This window comes from Rhincodon typus, chromosome 18 (genome assembly GCF_021869965.1).
Source record: "Rhincodon typus isolate 14 chromosome 18, sRhiTyp1.1, whole genome shotgun sequence".
NCBI classification, from domain to species: domain Eukaryota; kingdom Metazoa; phylum Chordata; class Chondrichthyes; order Orectolobiformes; family Rhincodontidae; genus Rhincodon; species Rhincodon typus.
In genome coordinates this window covers 55,563,050-55,584,458 of record NC_063349.1, presented here as the reverse complement: position 1 = coordinate 55,584,458, position 21,409 = coordinate 55,563,050, and the positions used below count along the sequence as shown (strand labels likewise).

The 21,409-nt window shown below is 43.1% G+C and overlaps 2 protein-coding genes across 2 annotated transcripts in view; one reads left to right on the top strand and one right to left on the bottom strand.

Moving 5' to 3' along the window:
• The window catches only part of nup37 (nucleoporin 37), a 37,738-nt gene that overhangs the window by 7,529 nt on the left and 8,800 nt on the right, over nucleotides 1-21,409 (top strand). Inside the window, exons 3-4 of the mRNA XM_048607614.1 lie at nucleotides 336-408; nucleotides 3,429-3,523. Coding sequence (XP_048463571.1) covers nucleotides 336-408; nucleotides 3,429-3,523 — 168 coding nt within the window. The remainder of the gene's footprint in view (nucleotides 1-335; nucleotides 409-3,428; nucleotides 3,524-21,409) is intronic.
• The window catches only part of LOC109914144 (PARP1 binding protein), a 78,026-nt gene that overhangs the window by 52,409 nt on the left and 4,208 nt on the right, over nucleotides 1-21,409 (bottom strand). The gene's annotated exons all lie outside the window — the stretch shown is intronic.

The window sequence follows — 21,409 nt, the reverse complement described above, 5'->3', positions numbered from 1 at the left end:
TGTTGTCTCTTTAAACCCATTTTATTTACCCATTTTACATCTCTTTTGCTGTTTCTCCACAATTAATAACCTATCTGTCTTGTGTGTTGGGCTTTTACACCGTCCATTCCCTTCCCACTTTCCCCACCTCTGTCAAAAGTATAAAAGAACCCTTCTTGAATCCCTTTCAAGTCAAAGAAGAGTCATACTGAACTTGAAACGGTAACTGTTTCTCTCCACAGTGCCAGACCTGCGGAGTTTCTCCATATTTCCAACATCCACAGTATTTTGCTTTTAAATAAATAATGCTGTCTTTTTCAATTTCCTTGTTTTAATTTGGTTTTTAATTGTTACAGGTTTTGCACAGCAGATGCCGACAGAAAGCTGAGGCTGCTAACATCTGATCTCAAGGAAAACACCAGGTGGCAGGTACCTCTTCTAACTGACTGCTTCATAAAATACTTCACTGGTCGTGAAATGCTTTGGGATGCTGTAAAGTTGTAAAAGGCACCAAAGAAATGAAATTTGTGTCGTTCATCTTCATCTAATGAAGAGAATGAACAATGCTGCATTTGAGTAGCATCTTTCCTATCCCAAAGTGTTTTATGACCATTGAAGCGCGGCGACTCTTGTAATATAGGAAATAATGGCAGGCAATTTGCACACAGCAAGATGCCACAAACATTAACTGATGCAATCTGGACTGAGGGATAAACAGACGCCTGACCAAACATCAAGAGCATATGGTTAGTACATCTTGAATATCTGTGACTTTAGATACATTTACAGCACAATGGCAAAAATAAAACAAACATCTCCCTTGATTATTACATACTAAGGAGTAGGAGCAGAAGGACCATTCATCCAAGTTGCCTCTGCTCTTCAAGAAGATAGTGGATTATCTTGTGATCTTAACTGCTCCAATTTTCTGTCTGTCTCCCATAACCCATGACTCACCCATAAATCAAAAAAACACTGACCCAGCTTTGAATAAATGCAGTGATCTAGCCTCCATTGATCACTAGGAGACAGAATTGCAAAGATTAACAATCTTCTGTGAGAAAAAAAGCCCTTATTCTCATATTAAATGAGAGATCCTTTATTTTTAAATGGTGCCCCTCATTCGAGATTCCCCAGGAGAAGGAAGCATCCTCTCAGTATTTAGCCCATCAAGCCCTCTCAGGATCTTGTACAATTCAATGAGGTCACCTCTCATTCTTCTAAACCCTAATGAATAGAGGCTCAACCTGTCAATCTTTCCTCACAAGATCATCCCAGGAACAGCTGAGTGAACCTTCTCTGAACTTAGAGTCAGAGTCATATAACACGGAAACAAACCCTTCAATCCAACCAGTCCATGCTGAATATAATCACAAGCTAAACTAGTCCCACCTGCCTGCTCCTGGCCTATATCCCTCCAAACCTTTCCTAAATGTCTTTTAAACGTTGTAACTGTGCCTGCATCTTCGTCTAATGTAGGTCCATCCCTCAAGTAAGGAGTCTAAACTGTACAAAGAACTCCGGATACAGTTCACGAAGGCTGTCTAACAGATTTTGCAAGACTTCCCTCCTTTTATACACCATCCTCATTGTCATAAAGACCAACATTCCATTCTCCTTCCTAATCTCTTGCTGCACAGGCAGGCTGTATCTTTGTGATTCGTGTTAATGATACCCAGGTCCCCTCAGTATTGCAGCAATCCACAGTCTCTCTCCATTAAATAATGTTCTTCTTTTCTGTTCTTCCTGCCACAGTGGACAACTTCAGGTTTTCTCACATCTGTCTGCCAGTTATTTTCCCTACTCACTTGACGTGTCTATATCTCATTGCAGAGCTTCGTATCCTCCTTCCCCACCTTCTTTCTCTGACATCTCTAGTTAAGATTAAAAAAATCTCAAAGTACTATGTTGAAGAAGGGCAGTAAGGTTTTCCCTGGTGTTTATGGCCAATACTTACACTGTAACCAATGTCAACAAAACACATTATCTGCTTAATATCTGCTTGCTGTTTTGGTGAGCTTGCTGTGAACATACTGACTGCTGTTCTCCCTTGTATCACAATGGTCGCCTGGGTGTTGTGATGAGATGAGCTAAGGATGTAAGGGAGTGTTATATTAGTGCAAGTTATTTCCTTCCCAAAAATACAAAATTCAGATCCCCCAGTGGTTCAGTTCCTGAGTTATACAGAACCTGATCTTAAAGCCAATTCAATGTGGGTCATACATCTCATTTCAAATGATGAACAGGAAGAAGAGAAGCACTCTAATCAGTCAGGATGCTCTGGAATGAAGTGTTCACCCCCTTTAGCTTTTACAGGATGTCAGAAGAGCCACGGCTGTTGTAGCAACTCTGGAATGACCCCCATTGTTGACACTCTGTCAGACTTACAGTTGAATAAAGATTCCTAAGTCATATGAACTGTGTCCCTGCAAGGAGTCAGTGAGTTCAGGAAAGGCGAAAACAGGAGTCAGAGCACGGAGTACAAGTAAAAATCAAATACACAATACTCCAGCATATCACCCAGTTTCTGTAAAATTGACATATTGTGCCATTCTGTTTGAATCTGGCATGACAGAGAGGGGCAATCATCAAAACAGCTTATCTGGTCGGTAATGCATTGCTGTTTTGGGGAGATAGGAATGAACGAATTGAATGATGTGTTTTCCTATGTTACAATCGTGAGGACAACTTGGAAAGTACTTTATTGGTTGTATGATGTTGAGACCACGTTTGAAAATGCCAACTGATCACCCCCTGCCAAGCCCCGATCTTTTCCATGGTCCTGAAAATTTCTTCTTTTGAAGTATTCTCTCTCAAAGGTTCCTGTTGAATGTGATTCCATCGCCCTTGCAGGCAGCATGTCCCAGATCACAACAGCTCACTGAGTAAAGAAGGATTTCTCTTCATCTCCATCTCCCCTAGGCTGAATTGCCAATGATCTTAAATGTTATCCTGTTTCTGCCAGTAGGAACAGTTTCTTCTGATTTACTCGTTCAAAATTATGGAGATTTTGTTTACCTTGTTTAAAATTCCCCCCATCCTTTTCTGCTGTCCAGGGAAAATCCCAGGTTTTTTTTCAGTCTCTTTCTGAACTTCGTTTCTTATCCAAGGCACTAGTTTAGCAAATCTCTCAAAGCCATGGTATCCTCCCTGAGGCGGGGTAATACTCATCTGAACACGATAAGAGTGTAAGTGATTAGTTATAAGTTAGATGATTCAGTTCTGATCCATGCATATGCCACTTCGTGGTAGCAGTTAAGGTAATCATTTTGCAGTGAGTTCTCTGCTCAGCCAATGTGTTGTGCTGGACTTAGATGAACTGTCTACGTCAGTTAGTTCCAAGTACTGAAATATTAATGAAATGTGACATCGACCAGCTGAGTTTGAAATAAGGCCATTGTTCAAATTTAGATTTCCACTGAAGTGTCCTGATTTATTATTCCATGTAGGTAATAGAAGGTCATACTGATTACATCAACGATCTAGTATTTGACCCCAACACTGGGAAACAGATCGCAAGTGTTAGTGATGATCACACATGTCGGTAGGTACAGGATTTGTTATCCATATATTTTCAGGTTTAAGTTGTAAACTTTATTAGCCTGCAAAAAAACTTTCTTGTGTGGGAAGGGGGGAAATGCTTTGTTTCTTTCACAGTTAATGCAAGGGAAAAGTTGGTTAATTCTGTCTTTCTCCATTGATTTTCTTTTTCCTTGCTACCCATTGCCAGATTAAATAAACTGTTGCCAAAGCAAACTTTGATATTTTGATTTCTCGGCATACTGACTTGGCAGAGATGGCATTGGATGATGTTGTTGTTGAGGACACCAGAGGCATGGTTGCCACTGCTTTAAAATCTCCCGTGCTTAAAGCAGCCTCTTGCTTATATCGAATGCTGAGCAAAACATAAGGCCAGTTATATTACAGCCAGTTTGGAAATTGCTGGTTACTCTCCTTTTCTGTCAGGCAGAAATAGCTGTGATTGCCCAATATAGTTATATAATGAAAAAACAAATTCATGCTTCGTCGATGAGACATTAAATCTCAGCTCTATCTTCCCTCTTGAGGGGACTTAAATGATCCCACATCACTTAATTCTGGGAAGAGTGGGAGTTGATTTTGCTTGATCCATTCATTCCTCAATCAACATCACCAATGTGTAAATTTACATGTGTAAAATATGTAGGATTGGGGGTAGTGTATTGAGTTGGGTAGAAATTTGGTTAGCAGACAGGAAACAAAGAGTCAAAATGTATGGGCCTTTTTCTAAATGGCAGGCAGTGACTAGTGGGGTACTTTAGGGATCAGTACTAGGACCCAGCTATTCACAATATATATTAATGATTTAGATGAGGGAACTAAATGTAGTGTCTCAAAATACATGGCTAACACAAAGCTGGTGGAAGGATGTTGCAGTGTGATTGGGACAGTGGGCAGAAGCACGGCATATGCAGTATAATGTGGATAAATGGGAGGTAATCCACTTTTTTTTCGTAAAAATAGGAAGGCAGATTATTATTTGAATGGCTATAAATTGAGAGAGGGGAAGTGTTCAACAAAACCTAGGTGTCCTCATTCACCAGTTGCTCAAAGTAAGCATGCATGTGCCTACTGCACATGCATGGGCCCACTCTCGATGGGCCGCATGGCCCAATTTCTGCTCCTGTGTCTTATGGTCTTAAAGAAGGCAAACAGTGTGATGGCCTTCATAGCGAAAGGATTTGAGTACGGGAACGAGGATGTGTTGCTGCAATCGTACAGGACATTGGTGAGGCCACACCTGGAATATTATGTGCAGTTTTGGTTTCATTATCTAAATGAGAAAGGACGTTCTTGCTATAGGGGAACACAGCAAAGGTTTTTTCTCTATTCATTTGTGGGATTTGGGCATCGCTGGCTGGCCAGCATTTCTTGCCCTTGAGAAGGTGGTGGTGCGCTGCCTTCTTGAACCGCTGCAGTCCATGTGCTGTAGGTTGACCCACAATGCCCTTAGAGAGGGAATTCCAGGATTTTGACCCAGTGCCGGTGAAGGAATGGGCGATATATTTCCAAGCCAGGATGGTGAGTGGCTTGGAGGGGAACTTTAAGGCGGTGGTGTTCCCATATGTCTATTGTCCTTGCCCTTCTAGATGGAAGTGGTCTTGGGTTTGGAAGGTGCTGTCTGAGGATCTTTGGTGAATTTCTGCGGTGCATCTTGTAGATAGTACACACTGCTGCTACTGAACTAGTGGTGGAGGGAGTGGGTGCTTATATGGATGTAGTGCCAATCAAACGGCTGCTTTGTCCTGGATGGTGTCAAGCTTTTTGAGTGTTGTTGGGGCTGCACTCATCCAGGCAAGTTGGAAGTATTCCATCACACTCCTGACTTGTGCCTTGTAGATGGTGGGCAGGCTTTGAGGAGTCAGGAGGTGAGTTACTTGCCGCAGTATTCCCAGCTTCTGACCTGTTCTTGTAGCCACTGTGTTTATGTAGTGAGTCCAGTTGAGTTTCTGGTCAATAATAACCCCCAGGATGTTGATAGTGGGGGATTCAGAGATGGTAACACCATTGAAAGCCAAGGGGTGGTGGTTAGATTGCCTCTTGCTGGTGATGGTAATAGCCTGGCATTTGTGTGGCGTGAATGTCACTCACCACTTGTCAGCCCAACCTGGATATTATCCGGATCTTGTTGCACTTGAACACGGACTGCTTCAGTATCTGAGGAGTTGCGAATGGTGCTGAACATTGTGCAGTCATCAGCGAACATTCCCATTTCTGACCTTATGATGGAGGGAAGGTCATTGATGAAGCAGCTGAAGATGGCTAGGCTGAGGACACTACTTGAGGAACTCCTGCAGAGATGTCCTGGAGCTGAGATAATTGACCTGTAATAACCACGACCATCTTCCTATGTGTCAGGCATGGCTCCAACTGCTGGAGATTTTGCCCCCCGATACCCATTGATTCCAGTTTTGCTAGAGCTCCGTGATGCCACACTCGGTCGAATGCAGCCTTGATGTAAAGGGCTGTCACTCTCACCTCCCCCCTGGAATTCAGCATTTTTGTCCATGTTTGAACCAAGGCTGTAATGAGGTCAGTAGCTGAGTGGCCCTGGCGGAACCCAAACTGGGCGTCACTGAGCAGGTTATTGCTGAGCAGGTGCTGCTTGATAGCGCTGTTACTGACACCTTCCATCACTTTACTGATGATCGAGAGGGACTGACGGGGCGGTAATTGGCCGGGTTGGATTTGTCCTGTTTTTTTTATGTACAGGATATTTATGGGCAATTTTCCACATTGCAAGGTACATGCCAGTGTGGCAAGTGTACTGGAACAGCTTGGCTAGGGGAGCGGCAAGTTCTGGAGCACAAGTCTTCAGTATTATTGCCAGAATGTTGTCAGGATCCGTAGCCTATGCAGTATCCAGCGTCTCCAACCATTTCTTGATATCACGTTGAATTGGCTGAAGACTGGTATCTGAGATGCTGGGGACCACTGGAGGAGGCTGAGATGGATCATCCACTTGGCATTTCTGTCTGAAGATTGCCGCGAATGCTTCAGCCTGATCTTTTGCACTGAAGCGCTTGGCTCTTCCATCATTGATGATGGGGATATTTGTGGAGCTGCCTCCTCCAGTGAGTTGTTTAATTGTCCAGCACCATTCACCACTGGATGTGGCAGGACTGCAGAGCTTAGGTCTGATCTGTCGGTTGTAGGATCACTTTGCTCTGTCTGTCACTTGCTGCTTTCGCTGTTTGACGTGCAAGTAGTCCTGTTTGGAGGCTTCCCCAGATTGATACTTCATCTTCAGGTATGCCTGGTGCTGCTCCTGGCATGCCCTCCTGCACTCTCCATTGAACCAGGGTTGATCCCCTGACTTGATGGTAATGGTTGAGTGGGGGATATGCCGGGCCATGAGGTTATAGATTGTGCTGGAGTACAACTCTGCAGGTGTTGATGGCCCACAGCACCTCATGGATGCCCAGTCTTGAGTTGCTAGATCTGTGCGAAATCTGTCCCATTTAGCATGGTGATAGTGCCACACAACACGATGGAAGTTATTCTCAATGTGAAGGCGGGACTTCGTCTCCACAAGGATTGTGCGAATGGGCACTCTTACCGATACTGTCATGGACAGATGCAACTGCAGCTGGCAGAATAATAACGATGAGGTCAAGTATGTTTTTCCCTCTTGTTGGTTCCCTCCCCACCTGTCGCAGACCCAGTCTAGCAGCTATGCCCTTCAAGTTCCGACCAGCTCGATCTGTAGTACTGCTGCCAAACCACTCTTGGTGGTGAATATTGAAATCCCCTGCCCAGAGTATATTTTGTGCCCTTGCCATCCTCACAGTTTCCTCCAAGTGTTGTTCACATTGAGGAATACTGATTCATCAGCTGAGGGAGAACACTATGTGGTAATCAGCAGGAAGTTTCCTTGTCAGTGTTTAACCTGAAACAATGAGACTTCATAGGGTCCGGAGTCAATGTTGAGGACTCCCAGAGCAACACCCTCCCGACTGTATCCCACTGTGCCACCCCCTCTGCTGGGCCTGTCCTGCCGGTGGGACAGGACATATTCAGGGATGGTGATGGTGGTGTCTGGGACATTGTCTGTAAAGTATGATTCCGTGAGTATGACTATATCAGGCTGTTGCTTAATTAGTCGGTGAGACAGCTCTCCCAATTTTCCCACTAACCCCCAGATGTTAGTGAGGTGGACTTTGTCGGGTTGACAGGGCTGTTTCTGCTGTTGTCTTTTACGGTGTCTAGTTCGATGCCAGGTGATCCGTCCGGTTTCATTTCTTTGAGACTTTGTAGTGATTAGTACAACTGAGTGGCTTGGTAGGCCATTTCAGAGGGCAATTGAGAGTCAACAACATTGCTGTGGGTCTGGAATCACATGTAGGCCAGACCAGGTGAGGGTGGCAGATTTCCTTCCCTGAAGGACATTAGTGAACCTGATGAGTTTTTCCAACAATCGGCAATGATTTCATAGTGATCAGTAGAGTTTTAATTCCAGACTCTTTTTGTTTAATTAAATTCAAATTCCACCATCCGTCATGGTGGGATTCGAAATCGGGTCCCCAGAACATTAGCTGGGTTTCTGGATTAATAGCCTAGTGATCATGTCACTAGACTATCACCTACCCCACCAAGTTTACCAAACTGATTCCTGCATTGGTATGATTGACATATGAGGTGAGATGGAGTTGGTTCGGATTGTATTCTGTGGAGTTTAGAAGAATCATAGAAAGCTACAAAATTCTAACAGGAAAGACAGGTTAAATACAGGAAGGATGATCCTGATGGTAGGGGAATCCAAAACTAAAGGTTGTAGTTTAAAGGAAAGGAGTAAACTTACCACCACTTCTGTTTAGAAGGTCAAAGGCAGCAGATATTTGGGAACACAACCACCTGCAAGTTCCTCTCCAAGCCACTCACCATGCTGACTTGGAAATGTATCACCATTTCTTCACTGTCACTAGATCAAAATCCTGGAATTCCCTCCCTAAAGGCATAGTGGGTCTGTCTATAGCACATGGATTGCAGCAGTTCAAGAAGGCAGCTCACCACCACCTTCTCAAAGGCAAGTAGGGACAGGCAATAAATGCTGGCCCAGCCAGCAACACCCATGTCCCACGAGTGAATAAAAAAACTTCACTTAAAACCTGTGGCCCCACTCATTCCCCACAGTCATGCACTTTTTGTTCCCTAAGTATTTGTCCAATTCTCTGCTAAAGTCTACTTTGACTGTGTCTCCCTCAGGCAGTCCAAACCCTAATCTTAACCACTAATTGTGTAAAAAGATTTTCTTCAGTGGCATTTGATTATTTTGTCAGTTCGCTTAAAGCTGTAGCCCGTAACTATCAACTGTTCTGCGTCGGCAGCCATTTGATGCAGGATCTCCTGGCGCTTGCCTCAGTTGGGACAATGAAATCAATGGGAGTGATCAGGATTTCTAAATTGGAAAATCATTATAATGATCCAGATCTGACACTCATTCACAAATCAATTGTCTTCACCTCTTTGCACTTGGAGTCAGATCGAAGCCTCATATATTTCATACATTTAAATCAACAATGCAGGGAACCTTTTATAGATATCTTCTAGTATTGAGTAATCATTTCTGTGAGAATGAGGCAATTTGACCATTTCACAGTCTTAGCAACATAAGTGTGAGAGACCCAACTTTGAAGTCAGCTGACAGTCAACCTGTAGAAAATACTCACGAGCCGATTATTTCAACTCTGTCTCTGTCAAGTGAATGTGTGCCCAAGCTATGGTTCAGTTGGTAGCATTCTCACCTTTTTTTTTACTTAGAAGTAAAAATCCCTTTGCGGGTCTTCAGCACATAACCCTAGGCTGACAGTACAGTGACAGTAGTGGGGGAGTGCTGCACAGCTGGATTTGCTGTCTTTGGGATGAGACATTGAACCAAAGCTCCTCATGCCTGCTCGAGTGGATGTGAAGTGGAGTTTGTCTTTGAAAATATTTTATACCTCAACAAACACACCTAAAACAGCTTGTCTGGCTGTTATCACATGACTGTTAGGGGAGCTTGCTGTGGGCAAAGTGATTTACACAAGTTGAGTGAGTGTGCAAACACACAGCAGATGAAGTACAATTTGGCTAAGTGTGAAGTTAAACACTTAAGTGTGAACTACAGAAAGAAGAGTATTATTTAAATGGTGATATATTGGGAAGTGTGGATGTACAAAAGGATGTGGGTGTCCTTCCACACCTGTCAGTGAAAGTAGACAGGGAGGTGCAGCAAGCATTTAGGAAGGTAAATCGTATATTGGCCTTCATTGCAACAGGATTTGATTTCCAAAGTAGGGATGTCTTACTGCAGTTACACAAGGCCTTGATGAGACCACAGCTAAGTATTGCATGAAATTTTGGCCTCCTTACCTCAGAAAGAATATACTTGCCATAGAGGGAGTGCAGCAAGTTTCACGAAGCTGATACATCGGAATGTAGAAACAGGAGTAGGCCATTCAGCCCTCTGAGCCTGTTCCACCATTCAAATTAATCTGTGACCTAACTGCATATCCCTTAATACCTTTGCTTAACATAAATTTATCTAGCTGAGATTTAAAATTACAACTGATGTAACATGAATGCCATTTGTGGACGAGAGCTCCCAACTTCTACCACCCTTTGTGTGTAGAAGTGCTTCCTAACACCTCTCCTGAATGGTCTGGCCCTAGATCTCAGACTACGCCCCTAGTTCTAGAATTCCCAACGAGTGGAAATAGTTTCTTTTATCGAACCTGTCTTTTCCTGTTAATATCTTGAAGACTTTGATCAGATTACTCTTAACCTTTTAACTTCTAGAGAAAACAGGATTAATTTGTATAACCTCTTCTCATAACTTAACCGCTGAAGTCCTGGTATCATTTTTGTAAACATATGTTATACTGCTTCCTAAAGTGTGCTGCTCTGATCTGTTCATGGTACTCCAAGTGGGGTCTAATGAGACACCAGATATGGTAGGATTGTTGTAATATGTAAGTATTGTGGTTCGACTGGGCCTGTTTTCGCTCATGTTTAAAAAAAAACAAGAGGCAATCTGATTGAAGCATATAAAATTCTAACAGGACTGAAGAGTCTAAACGCAGGGAGGATGAGGAGTCCTGATTTGAGGAGTCTAGAACCAGGAGATACAGTCTCGGGATACAGGGTTGACCATTTAGGACTGCAATGAGGAAACGCTTCTCCACTCAGGGGTAGTGAACCTGAGAAATCCTCTACCACAAAGGTGTGGAGACCATGTCACTGAATATATTCACAAAAGAGATGGATATGCTTCTAGATTTTAAAGGTATCAAGGGGTTTGGGGAGAAAGTGGGAACACAGCATTGAGACAGATAATCAGCCATGATCCCGTTGAATGGCAGAGCAGGTTCTTTTGCCAGTCACTTTAAATCTATGTCCTCTGGGGTTCTTCTCCTAACAGAAATAGTTTCTCCCATCTCCTCTATCCAAACCCCTCAAGATTTTCAACAAATCTCCTCTCAACCTTCTGTTTACTCAGGAGAACAGCGAGATCTCCAGTCTCTCTGTCAAATTGAAGTCTCTGGAACACTCTTCCTCAAAAAGCAGTGAAAGTAGGATCTTTGTATACCTTTAAGGCAGAGGTAGATAGATTCTTGATAAGCAAAGCGGTAAAAGATTATTGGGCCAGCAGGAATGTGGATTAATCTGATCAGCCATAATCTTATTGAAAGGTGGAGCAGGCTCGAGGGGCTAAGTGGCTTGTGTCTCCTAATTCGTATGTTCTTAAGTACTACATCCTAGAAATTGTTCTTGTGAGTATTTTCTGCATCTTTTTCTCAAGCCATCACATTCTTCCTAAAGCCCAGAATTAAATATACGATTCCTGTTAAGGCTGAGCTATTGTTTCAGATAATGTCTCTGAACAGGTTGATTGGAAATTATTACAGACCTCTGGAGCAGGTGGAACTTGTACCTGTGCTTCCTGGCTTAGAATAGGACAGTACCACTTGTTCTGTACAGGTTCATCATTAACCTCCTTGACTTTTTGGCTTTTGTACTCTGTGCCTCAATGTAGAATGCTCACATGCCCAAAAATCTTTTAACTACTTTCTCAACCTTTAGCAAACTGTACACTTAACATCCACGTGACCGTCTGTTTCTGTATCCATTCTTATCAATAGCTTAAGTATTGGTTAATAGTTATGATCTTATTATAGACATTACAGAGACATGGTTACAAGGAGATCCAAGCTGAAAACTAAATACTTAGGGGTAATTTTTCGAAAGGAGGGGAAGGAAAGGGTGGTGGGGTAGCTTTGTTAGTACAAGACGGAGTAAGTATGATAGCAAGAAATTATCTTGGATCAGAAGACGTAGAATCTTTATCAGATGGAGGTAAAATGAGGAGAAGATGGCACTGTTAGGAGTAGTCTATAGGATCCCTAACAGTAGCTATTTGGTAGGACAGAGAATACGTCAAGAGATAATGAGAGCATCTGAGAAAGACAGAGCATCGATCATGAATGACATTAATCTTCATGTAAATTGGGATAATCAGTTTGGTAGAGGTAGGCATGAGAAAGAATTCATTGCATGCATTTGGGACAGTTTCTTTGAATAATATGTTATGGATCCAATCGCAGATCAGGCTACTTTGGCTGTGGTGATATGTAATGAAGGAGGTTTAATAAATATTTGAGTAAAAGGTTACCTACAGAACAATGACCATAAAATGATAGAACTTTGTATTCAATTTGAGAAGGAGAAACTAGGTTTGCAAACACCTTTTCAACATTTGCACTAGTGATACCTTTACCATTCCTGGTTGTACAATTATACAGCTTCAACACAAAGTTAAGAGGAACCTCATGGGGCATTTTCACTGAGAGCTGTAAACACAAAGACCATGAAAGGGAATGCTGCACAGAGGCTGCTGGGCAGGGGTAGCCATGACGTTAGATGACTGCATGAGAGCTGCAGGGAGCAGTTGGCCACATACTGAACTAATGACATAAGAATGAAACGGCTGAACAATTACTGCAAATTGTTCCCTAAAAAATAGGAATGCATGTGTGAAATGATGAATATTGGGGCATTGAATAGCATGTAATAGCATTAGGAACAATGGCAGACATTTAAGAAAACATGACTTACAACAGGCATATTCCAGTGAGAAAGAAGGATTCCAGGCAGGGCACAAATCAGCCAATTAGTGAGAGCATGAACAGAAATAAGAAAAGCAGACAATGTGCCAAAGATAATGGGAAGCCAGAGGATTGGGAAATTTTAAAAAACTGGGCAAGTTTTAAAAACCATTTCAGTCATTCACACCAGTCATGAAGTATATTCAAGACTGAGATAGACAGAATTTTAATCAGTAAGGGAATCAGGAAAATGGGGCAAAGGCAGGAACTTGGAGTTGAGGATTACCAGATCGGCCACAATCTCATTGAATGATGGAGCAGGCTCAGTGGGCTGAATGCTCCTGGTCTGTATGCTCCTGCACCATTACCTCTGGTGACCTGAAGGATTTACTGTGTGGCCTTGCCATTTCTCTTCTGTATGCACTACATCACCAGAAACCATTCATCAGTTTTCATATGTGCATTGTGGACTCCCTGCTCTATATTACTATCACCTTGCTCCAATCCTCTCTGCTTCAGAATTGTTCAGACTGCATCTCCAACATCCAGTCCATTGTGAGCAGAAATTCCTTCCAACTAACTTGAAAAGATCAAAGTTGTTGTCTTCATTCCCCAGGATAAATTCTGGTCCTTAGCTACTGACTGCAACTCTTCTCTGGAAACTGGGCGAAGCAAAACAAGATTGTTCACTACTTGCCACCATGTTTGACCCTGAGATGAACTTTTTGCTAACATTTGGAACCAGAAGGATGGGCAGGAGATATCACCACCCCCTGCAAGTTTCTCTTTGAGCCATTCAGACTTGTATAGAAACATAGAAAATAGAAGCAGGAGTAGGTCATTCTGCCCTTTGAGCCTGCTCCACCAGTCAATATGATCATGGCTGATCATCCAATTCAGTTCCTGTTCCCACTTTCTCCCCCATACCCTTGATCCCTTTAGCCCTAAGAACAATATCTATCTCCTTATTTGAAAACTTTCAATGTTTTGGCCTCAATTGCTTTTTGTAGCAGAGAATTCCATAGGCTCACCACTCTCTGGGTGAAAAAATTTCTCCTTGTCTCAATCTAAATGGCCTACTTCACTTGCTTAAGACTGTAACCCACAGATCTGGACTCCCTGGTCATTGGGAACATCCTTTCTGCGTTTACCATGTCTAAACTTTTATACATTTCCATGAGATCCTCCCTCACTTTACTAAACCCCCTCACTTTACTAAACTCACTATCCTGAGGGCATTGTGGGTCTAGCTACAACACAAGGACTACAGGTCATCACCACCCTCTCTAGGGCAATTGGGGATGGGAAATAAATGCTTAGCCTAGTGCATCCCATGAATGATTTTCTTCTTTTAAAAAAAAGTCACCATTAAGTCTGCATGTTTGTACCTCTGTAACATATCCCAATATTATTCCTACTTCAGATGGTCAGCTGCTTAAATTCTGATCCCTGCCTTTGTTACATCGGGGTTTGACTATTGGAACATAGTCCTGAGCAGGTCTCCTATGTTCCAACTTCGATAAAGTTGAGATCATCACAAACTCTGCTGCACATGTTTCAACTCGCACTAAATCCCAACTGCTCCTCACACCCATCCCAGCCAATTACCACTCCATCAGCAAGTGATGGAAGCATTTGTTGACACTTGTAAAGGAATAACCGGCTTACTACCTCTCAGTTTTGGTTATTCCAGGGTCGTTCAGCTCCTGATTTCATTACAGCCTTGGCCCAAACGTGAACAAAAGGGTTGGACTCCAGAGGAGAAGTGAGATTGAGGGTGACTGCCCTTGACAGCATTTTGATTATGCATGTCCTCAAGAAGCCTGAGTAAAATTGGAGTCATTGTGAATTGGAGAAAACTCTTTGGCTGGAACCATACCTGGCACATAGAAGATGGTTGTTGGAGGTCAGTTATCTCAGCTCAGGACATCCCTACGGGAGTTCCTCTGGGTAGTGTCCTAGGCCCAACCAGCTTCAGCTGCTTTATCCAAAATAAGGTCAGAAGTGGGGATGTTCACCAATGATTGCACAGTCTTTAGCACCGTTTGTGAATTGTAAAATAATGAAGCAGTCCATGTTCAAATGCAGCAACGCCTGGACAATAGTGAGGTTTGGGCTAACAAATAGCAAGTAACATTCATGACACACAAATTACCAATAATTAGGAACTGGAATAGCTGTATAAATACTGTGACTACAAAAGCATGTCAGAGGCTAGGAATCTTGCAGTGAGTAACTCACCTCCTGACTCCCCAAAGCCTATTCACCATTTACAAGACACAAGTCAGCAGGGTGATGGAATACTCCCCACTTGCTTGGATGAGTATAGCACTCCAGATGCTCAACACCATCTAGGACAAAAAACTTGAAAAGTGGTGGATGAGGTGCCAATCAACATTTCCTTCCTTCAACATTGACATATAGTAGCAGCTGTGTATACTCTGTACAAGGTGCACTGCAGAAACTCACCAAAGCTCTTGGTATTACCTTCCAAGCTCACCACGTCTGCCTGGAAGGACAAGGGCAACAAATACATGGGGACACCAGCACCTGTGTGATTTCTTTCAAGACTGACTTAGAGGTATATCGTTGTTCCGTCACTGTTGCTGGGTCAAAATCCTGGAATAACCTTCCATAAAAACACTGTGGTGTGTCCCTACAACATAAAGACTGCAACAGTCCAAGGAGGCAACTCACTACCTTCTCTGGGCAATTAGGGAAAGACAATAAATACTAGACTAACCAGTAACACTACTGCATAAACAAATAAAACAAAAGCAGGAGAGCTCTTGGGCAACATTTGTCCTGCTGTCAATATTTCTGAAATGGATTGTCTGGTAGTTATCATGTTACTCTTTCTGGGAGCTTGCTGTGCTCAAATTGGCTGCTATATTTGCTCCATTCTTTCCACTTTTTATCCTTCTGAGTGGAGTGCTGTCAATGCCAAACCAAGCTAAAACTATTATTTAAAAAAAAAGCACTGTTGTTCAAAAAAAACACGAAACCATCTGTTTGGGTGGGTAGGTGGGAAGGATCCTTCAACAATATTTGAAGAGTAGGGAGTTCTCTGTCTATCCTGGCCAAACACCCTCCTTTTATCCAACATCACCAAGGATGATGCTGCTTGGTAAATCTTGCTGTGTGAACAATTTGCCACTGGGTTTTTCAACACAGTGGCAACTGGGCTTCCAAGAATAAATTCTCTGGATGTTAAGCATTCTGGGAATCTCCTGAGGATGTTAAGATAATGCATAAATGCAACATCTTTCTACCTCTTTTGTGGCAGCTGCCTTGAATATAGTTAGCCTTTTTTTGACCTGTTTCTCCCTCCCTCACTCTCTCTCTCCCCCTCTTTCTGTAGCCAGCTTAATTTGGCACCAGTTCATGACAGCTTTCAGTCCAATTTACTAACCCCAATCTAACCTCCATCAGTAACCACCGTCTAATCCTGAGGTAATTCTTTACATTTCTCTTTCTGGTTCTTTTAAAAAAAAAAATGACAAGGAGAAGCCTTTCCCACTCCAAGGATTTGCAAGTGGGTGAAGTAGACAAGAATTTGTTGTATGGGAGGTACTGAATACTGTAAACCACTGGATTAGCCTAGGTTTTGTGAAATTCTTGTGATTTTGACTGATTATTCCCGCCAGTATGCAATCTTTGAAAGGGAACTGCAGATGGATACAGCAGTTTTACTTTTTTTTAAACTGCCTCTTCTCTGGTATGCCAACAGCTGAAACCAATATTCTTCTTATTCAGAGAACTCCTCTTGATTCCAAGAAACTCTGTAGATTTATTTTCTCGCAAATTTTCCATATAATCCTCCATAATTGATAGAGACAGTGAAATTACACAAACATACGTGAGACTTGCAAATTTGCATTGTGTAAACTTGGTACAGAGTTATTTAGCTGTCTTTGTTGTCCATACAACCTATGGAAAATTGTCTTGTTGCTTACTTTCTGCTACACAAGCTTACTTTCATCTACGTTAGACTTGTACTGTGTGCAACCATGGCTCAGTTTGGGTAGCACTTTCACCTCTAAACCCAGAGGCCACGAGTTCAAGTCCTAGTCCAGAGATTTGAGCTAACAGTCGAGGCTGATATTCCCAGTGGGGTTTTGTTGAAAAGATGTCAAACTGAGGCCCTTTCTGTCCTACACGCCACAAGACTATAAGAAACAGGAACAGGAGTAGGCTGTTCGGCCCCTCAAGCCTGCTCCGCCATTCACTTGGATCATAGCTGATCTGACATTCCTCATAGCCACTTTCTTGTATTTTTCCTGTAACCCTTGATTCCCTGGCTGATCAAGAATTATATCTATTTCAGCTTAAATATACATAAAGGCTCTGCTCCCTCAGCTGTCTGTGGCAAAGAGTTCAAAAGACTCTCAACCCTCTGACAAATTCCTCCTCATCTCTGTCTTAAATTGAGGCTGTGCCCTCTGGTCCTAGACTCTCCCTTGAGGGGAAACATCCTCTCAGCATTTATCTTGTCAAGCCCCTGAAGAATCCTATATGTTTTAATGAGATCACCTCTCTAGTGAGCAGAATCCCAACCTGTTTAACCTTTGCTCATTAGACAATCCCTCCAAATCAGGGATCATCCCTAGCAAACGTTCCCTGAACCAGTGATTATTCACATGAATATCTCAGTTGAACATAAAAGATTCCGTAGCACTGATTCTAATAAGAGCAGACGGTTCTTGCTGTTCTCCTTACTATTGATCATTCAAATTAGAATTGCTAAAACAGATTGTTGAAGTACTAGCTCATTCTGGGAGCTTGCTGTATGCGAATGAGCCACAATGTTTTCTATGTTGCAACAGTGACTACATTTTTTCAAGTACTGTTTCACTGTGAAGTGCTTTGGAATGTCCTGAAGTTGTGAATGTATTTTAGAAATCATAGTTTTTCTTTATTCTTTCATGGAATGTATGTGTTTCTAAGACTAGCATTTGATGCCCATCCCTTTATGCTCTTGAACCAAATGGCTTGTAGGTCATTTCAAAGGGCAGTTCAAAGTCAACCACATTGCTGTAGGCTTGGAGTCACCTATTAGCTAGACTGGGTAAGGATGGCAGATATCCTTCCCTAAAGTATATTAGTGAACTGGATGGATTTTTGTGACTATTGAAGATGATGGTCACCATTGCTAATGCTTTCGATTCTAAATATTCCTGTCTCCTCTCCCTCTTTGTGACAACTAAGAAATAGTATACAAGTGCTGAAATTTGTAAAGTTAAAACTAAACAATACTGATCTGTATTCCTGAATCTTTGTGCAATCTCAGCATTATTACTTTAGATTAAGTTGTGAATAGTCACTTGGACAATTTCAATATTTGTCAATCATACGCTTAAACTTTTGTGTTCTACACTTGCAAGTATGTATTGAACCTTTTGTTTTTACCCCTGGTCTGTTCCAGGTTAGAAACATTATATGTAGCAGCACGAGAAGGCCCCCCCCACCATTTTGGCCCCTCGACCCTGCTCCCCCATTCATTAAGATCATGGCTGCTCTGGGTTGTTTCAGTCCTGCATGCTGTTCTTGATTCTTCTTGCAAATATGTAGTGGTGTCTCAGTGAATTCTTTCCTTCAGCCTCAGTGGCTGGACCTTTTATTCCAATGGCTGAGTTTGCTGTTGACACTTTCACAGAACAGACTAAAACTCTGGCATGTGTGATACCACAGAATAAGAGCAACAGTCAAAGAATGCTGTGTTGAATGAAGAAAACTGCCCTAGCATCCTTTTTATATCTAACCTGTACTTCAAAGGAAACCATGCATGTACGAAATTGAAGCGGGAGGAGACTTTTCGGCCCCCCTAGCCTGCTCTGCCATTCTATAAGATCATGGCCGATCTGCTATTTCAGCACCAATTTCTTGCCACTCCCCATATTCCTTGTTTCTGTTCAAGTCCAAAATCCTGTAGACCTTGAGATGAATATACTCAATGATTTAACATCTTGGACATGGATCATCAAGGATTCACAACTCTCTGAATAAACTTCTCATCACAGTCCAAAATGGTGCTAAATGAATATTTTTCGTCAGTATTCACACAGGAAAAAGACAATGTAGTCGAGGAGAATACTGAGATACAGTCTATTAGACTAGACGGGATTGAGGTTCATAAGGAGGAGGTGTTAGCAATTCTGGAAGGTGTGAAAATAGATAAGTCCCCTGGGCCGGATGGGATTTATCCTAGGATTCTCTGGGAAGCGAGAGAGGAGAATGCAGAGCCTTTGGCTTTGATCTTTATGTCGCCATTGTCTTCAGGAATAGTGCCAGAAGACTGGAGACTAGCAAATGTTGTCCCCTTGTTCAAGAAAGGGAGTAGAGACAACCCTGGTAATTATAGACCAGTGAGCCTTCCTTCGGTTGTGGGTAAAGTGTTGGAAAGGATTATAAGAGATAGGATTTATAATCATCTAGAAAGGAATAATCTGATTAGGGATAGTCAACACGGTTTTGTGAAGGGTAGGTCGTGCCTCACAAACCTTATTGAGTCCTTTGAGAAGGTGACCAAACAGGTGGATGAGGGTAAAGCGGTTGATGTGGTGTATATGGATTTCAGTAAAGCGTTTGATAAGGTTCCCCATGGTAGGCTATTGCAGAAAATACGGAGGCATGGGATTGAGGGTGATTTAGCGGTTTGGATCAGAAATTGGCTAGCTGTAAGAAGACAGAGGGTGGTGGTTGATGGGAAATGTTCATCCTGGAGTTCAGTTACTAGTGGTGTACCGCAAGGATCTGTTTTGGGGCCACTGCTGTTTGTCATTTTTATAAATGACCTGGATGAGGGCATAAAAGGATGGGTTAGTAAATTTGCGGATGACACCAAAGTTGGTGGAGTTGTGGATAGTGCGGAAGGATGTTGCAGGTTACAAAGGGACATAGATAAGCTGCAGAGCTGGGCTGAGAGGTGGCAAATGGAGTTTAATGCGGAAAAGTGTGAGGTAATTCACTTTGGAAGGAGTAACAGGAATACAGAGTACTGGGCTAATGGTAAGACTCTTGGTAGTGTGGATGAGCAGAAAGATCTCGGTGTCCATGTGCATAGATCACTGAAAGTTGCCACCCAGGTTGATAGCGTTGTTAAGAAGGCGTACAGTATGTTAGGTTTTATTGGTAGAGGGATTGAGTTTCGGAGCCATGAGGTCATGTTGCAGCTGTACAAAACTCTGGTGCGGCCGCACTTGGAGTATTGCGTACAGTTCTGGTCACCGCATTATAGAAAGGATGTGGAAGCATTGGAAAGGGTGCAGAGGAGATTTACCAGGATGTTGCCTGGTATGGAGGGAAGGTCTTATGAGGAAAGGCTGAGGGTCTTGAGGCTGTTTTCGTTAGAGAGAAGGTTAAGAGGTGACTTGATAGAGACATACAAGATGATCAGAGGATTAGATAAGGTGGACAGTGGGAGCCTTTTTCCTCGGATGGTGATGGCTAGCACGAGGGGACATAGCTTTAAATTGAGGGGTGATAGATATAGGACAGATGTCAGAGGTAGGTTCTTTACTCAGAGAGTAGTAAGGGCGTGGAATGCCCTGCCTGCAAAAGTAGTAGACTCGCCAACTTTAAGGGCATTTAAATGGTCATTGGATAAACATATGGATGATAATGGAATAGTTTAGGTTAGATGGGCTTCAGATTGGTTTCACAGGTCGGCGCAACATCGAGGGCCGAAAGGCCTGTACTGCGCTGTTATGTTCTATGTTCTATGACCGCCCCCTTAGCCTGAGACTATACTCCTAGTCTGTCCACATCTGTTGACTCTACCTAACCTAATTATTTACTTTTTGGAATTAATTAACAATTGATTAGCTGCGTTTTCTCTTCTTCAGAGATAGTAGGAACTACCGATGCTGGAGAATCTGAGATAACACGGTGTAGAGCTGGATGAACACAGCAGGCTAAGCAGCATCAGAGGAGCAGGAAAGCTGACCTTCCACCCCAACCTTAAGTTCATCTGGACCATCTCTGATACCTCTCTCTCCTTCCTGGACCCCTCTGTCTCCATCTCTGGCATCCACCTGGAAACCGATATCCATTTCAAACCTGCCGACTCCCACAACTACCTAGAATACACCTCCTGTCACCCACCTTCCTGCAAAAAGGCCATCCCCTATTCCCAATTACTTCGCCTCTGCCGCATCTGCTCCCGAGATGAGGCATTCCACTCCCAGACATCCTAGATGTCCTCGTTTTTCAAGGACCGCAACTTCCACTCCACAGTGGTCGAAAATGCCCTCGACCGTATCTCCCGCATTTCCCGCAACTCATCCCTCACACCCCCTACCCGCAATAACAACCGAAACAGAATCCCCCTCGTCCTCACGTACCACCCCACCAACCTCCGAATCCAACGCATCATCCTCCGACATTTCTGCCATCTGCAATCTGACCCCACTACCAAAGACATTTTTCCCTCCCCACCCTTATCTGCTTTCTGGAGGGACCACTCTCTCCGTGACTCCCTTGTCCACTCCACACTCCACTCCAGCCCCACCACCCCCGGCACTTTTCCCTGCAACCGCAGGAAGTGCTACACCTGCCCCTACACCTCCCCCTCACTCCCATCCCAGGCCCTAAGAAGACCTTCCACATCAAACAGATGTTCACCTGCACATCTGCTAATGTGGTATACTGTATCCACTGTTCCCGTTGTGGCCTCCTCTACATCGGGGAAACCAGGTGGAGGCTTGGGACCGCTTTGCAGAACACCTACGCTCAGTTCGCAACAAACAACTACACCTCCCAGTCGTGAACCATTTCAACTCCCCCTCCCACTCCTTGGATGACATGTC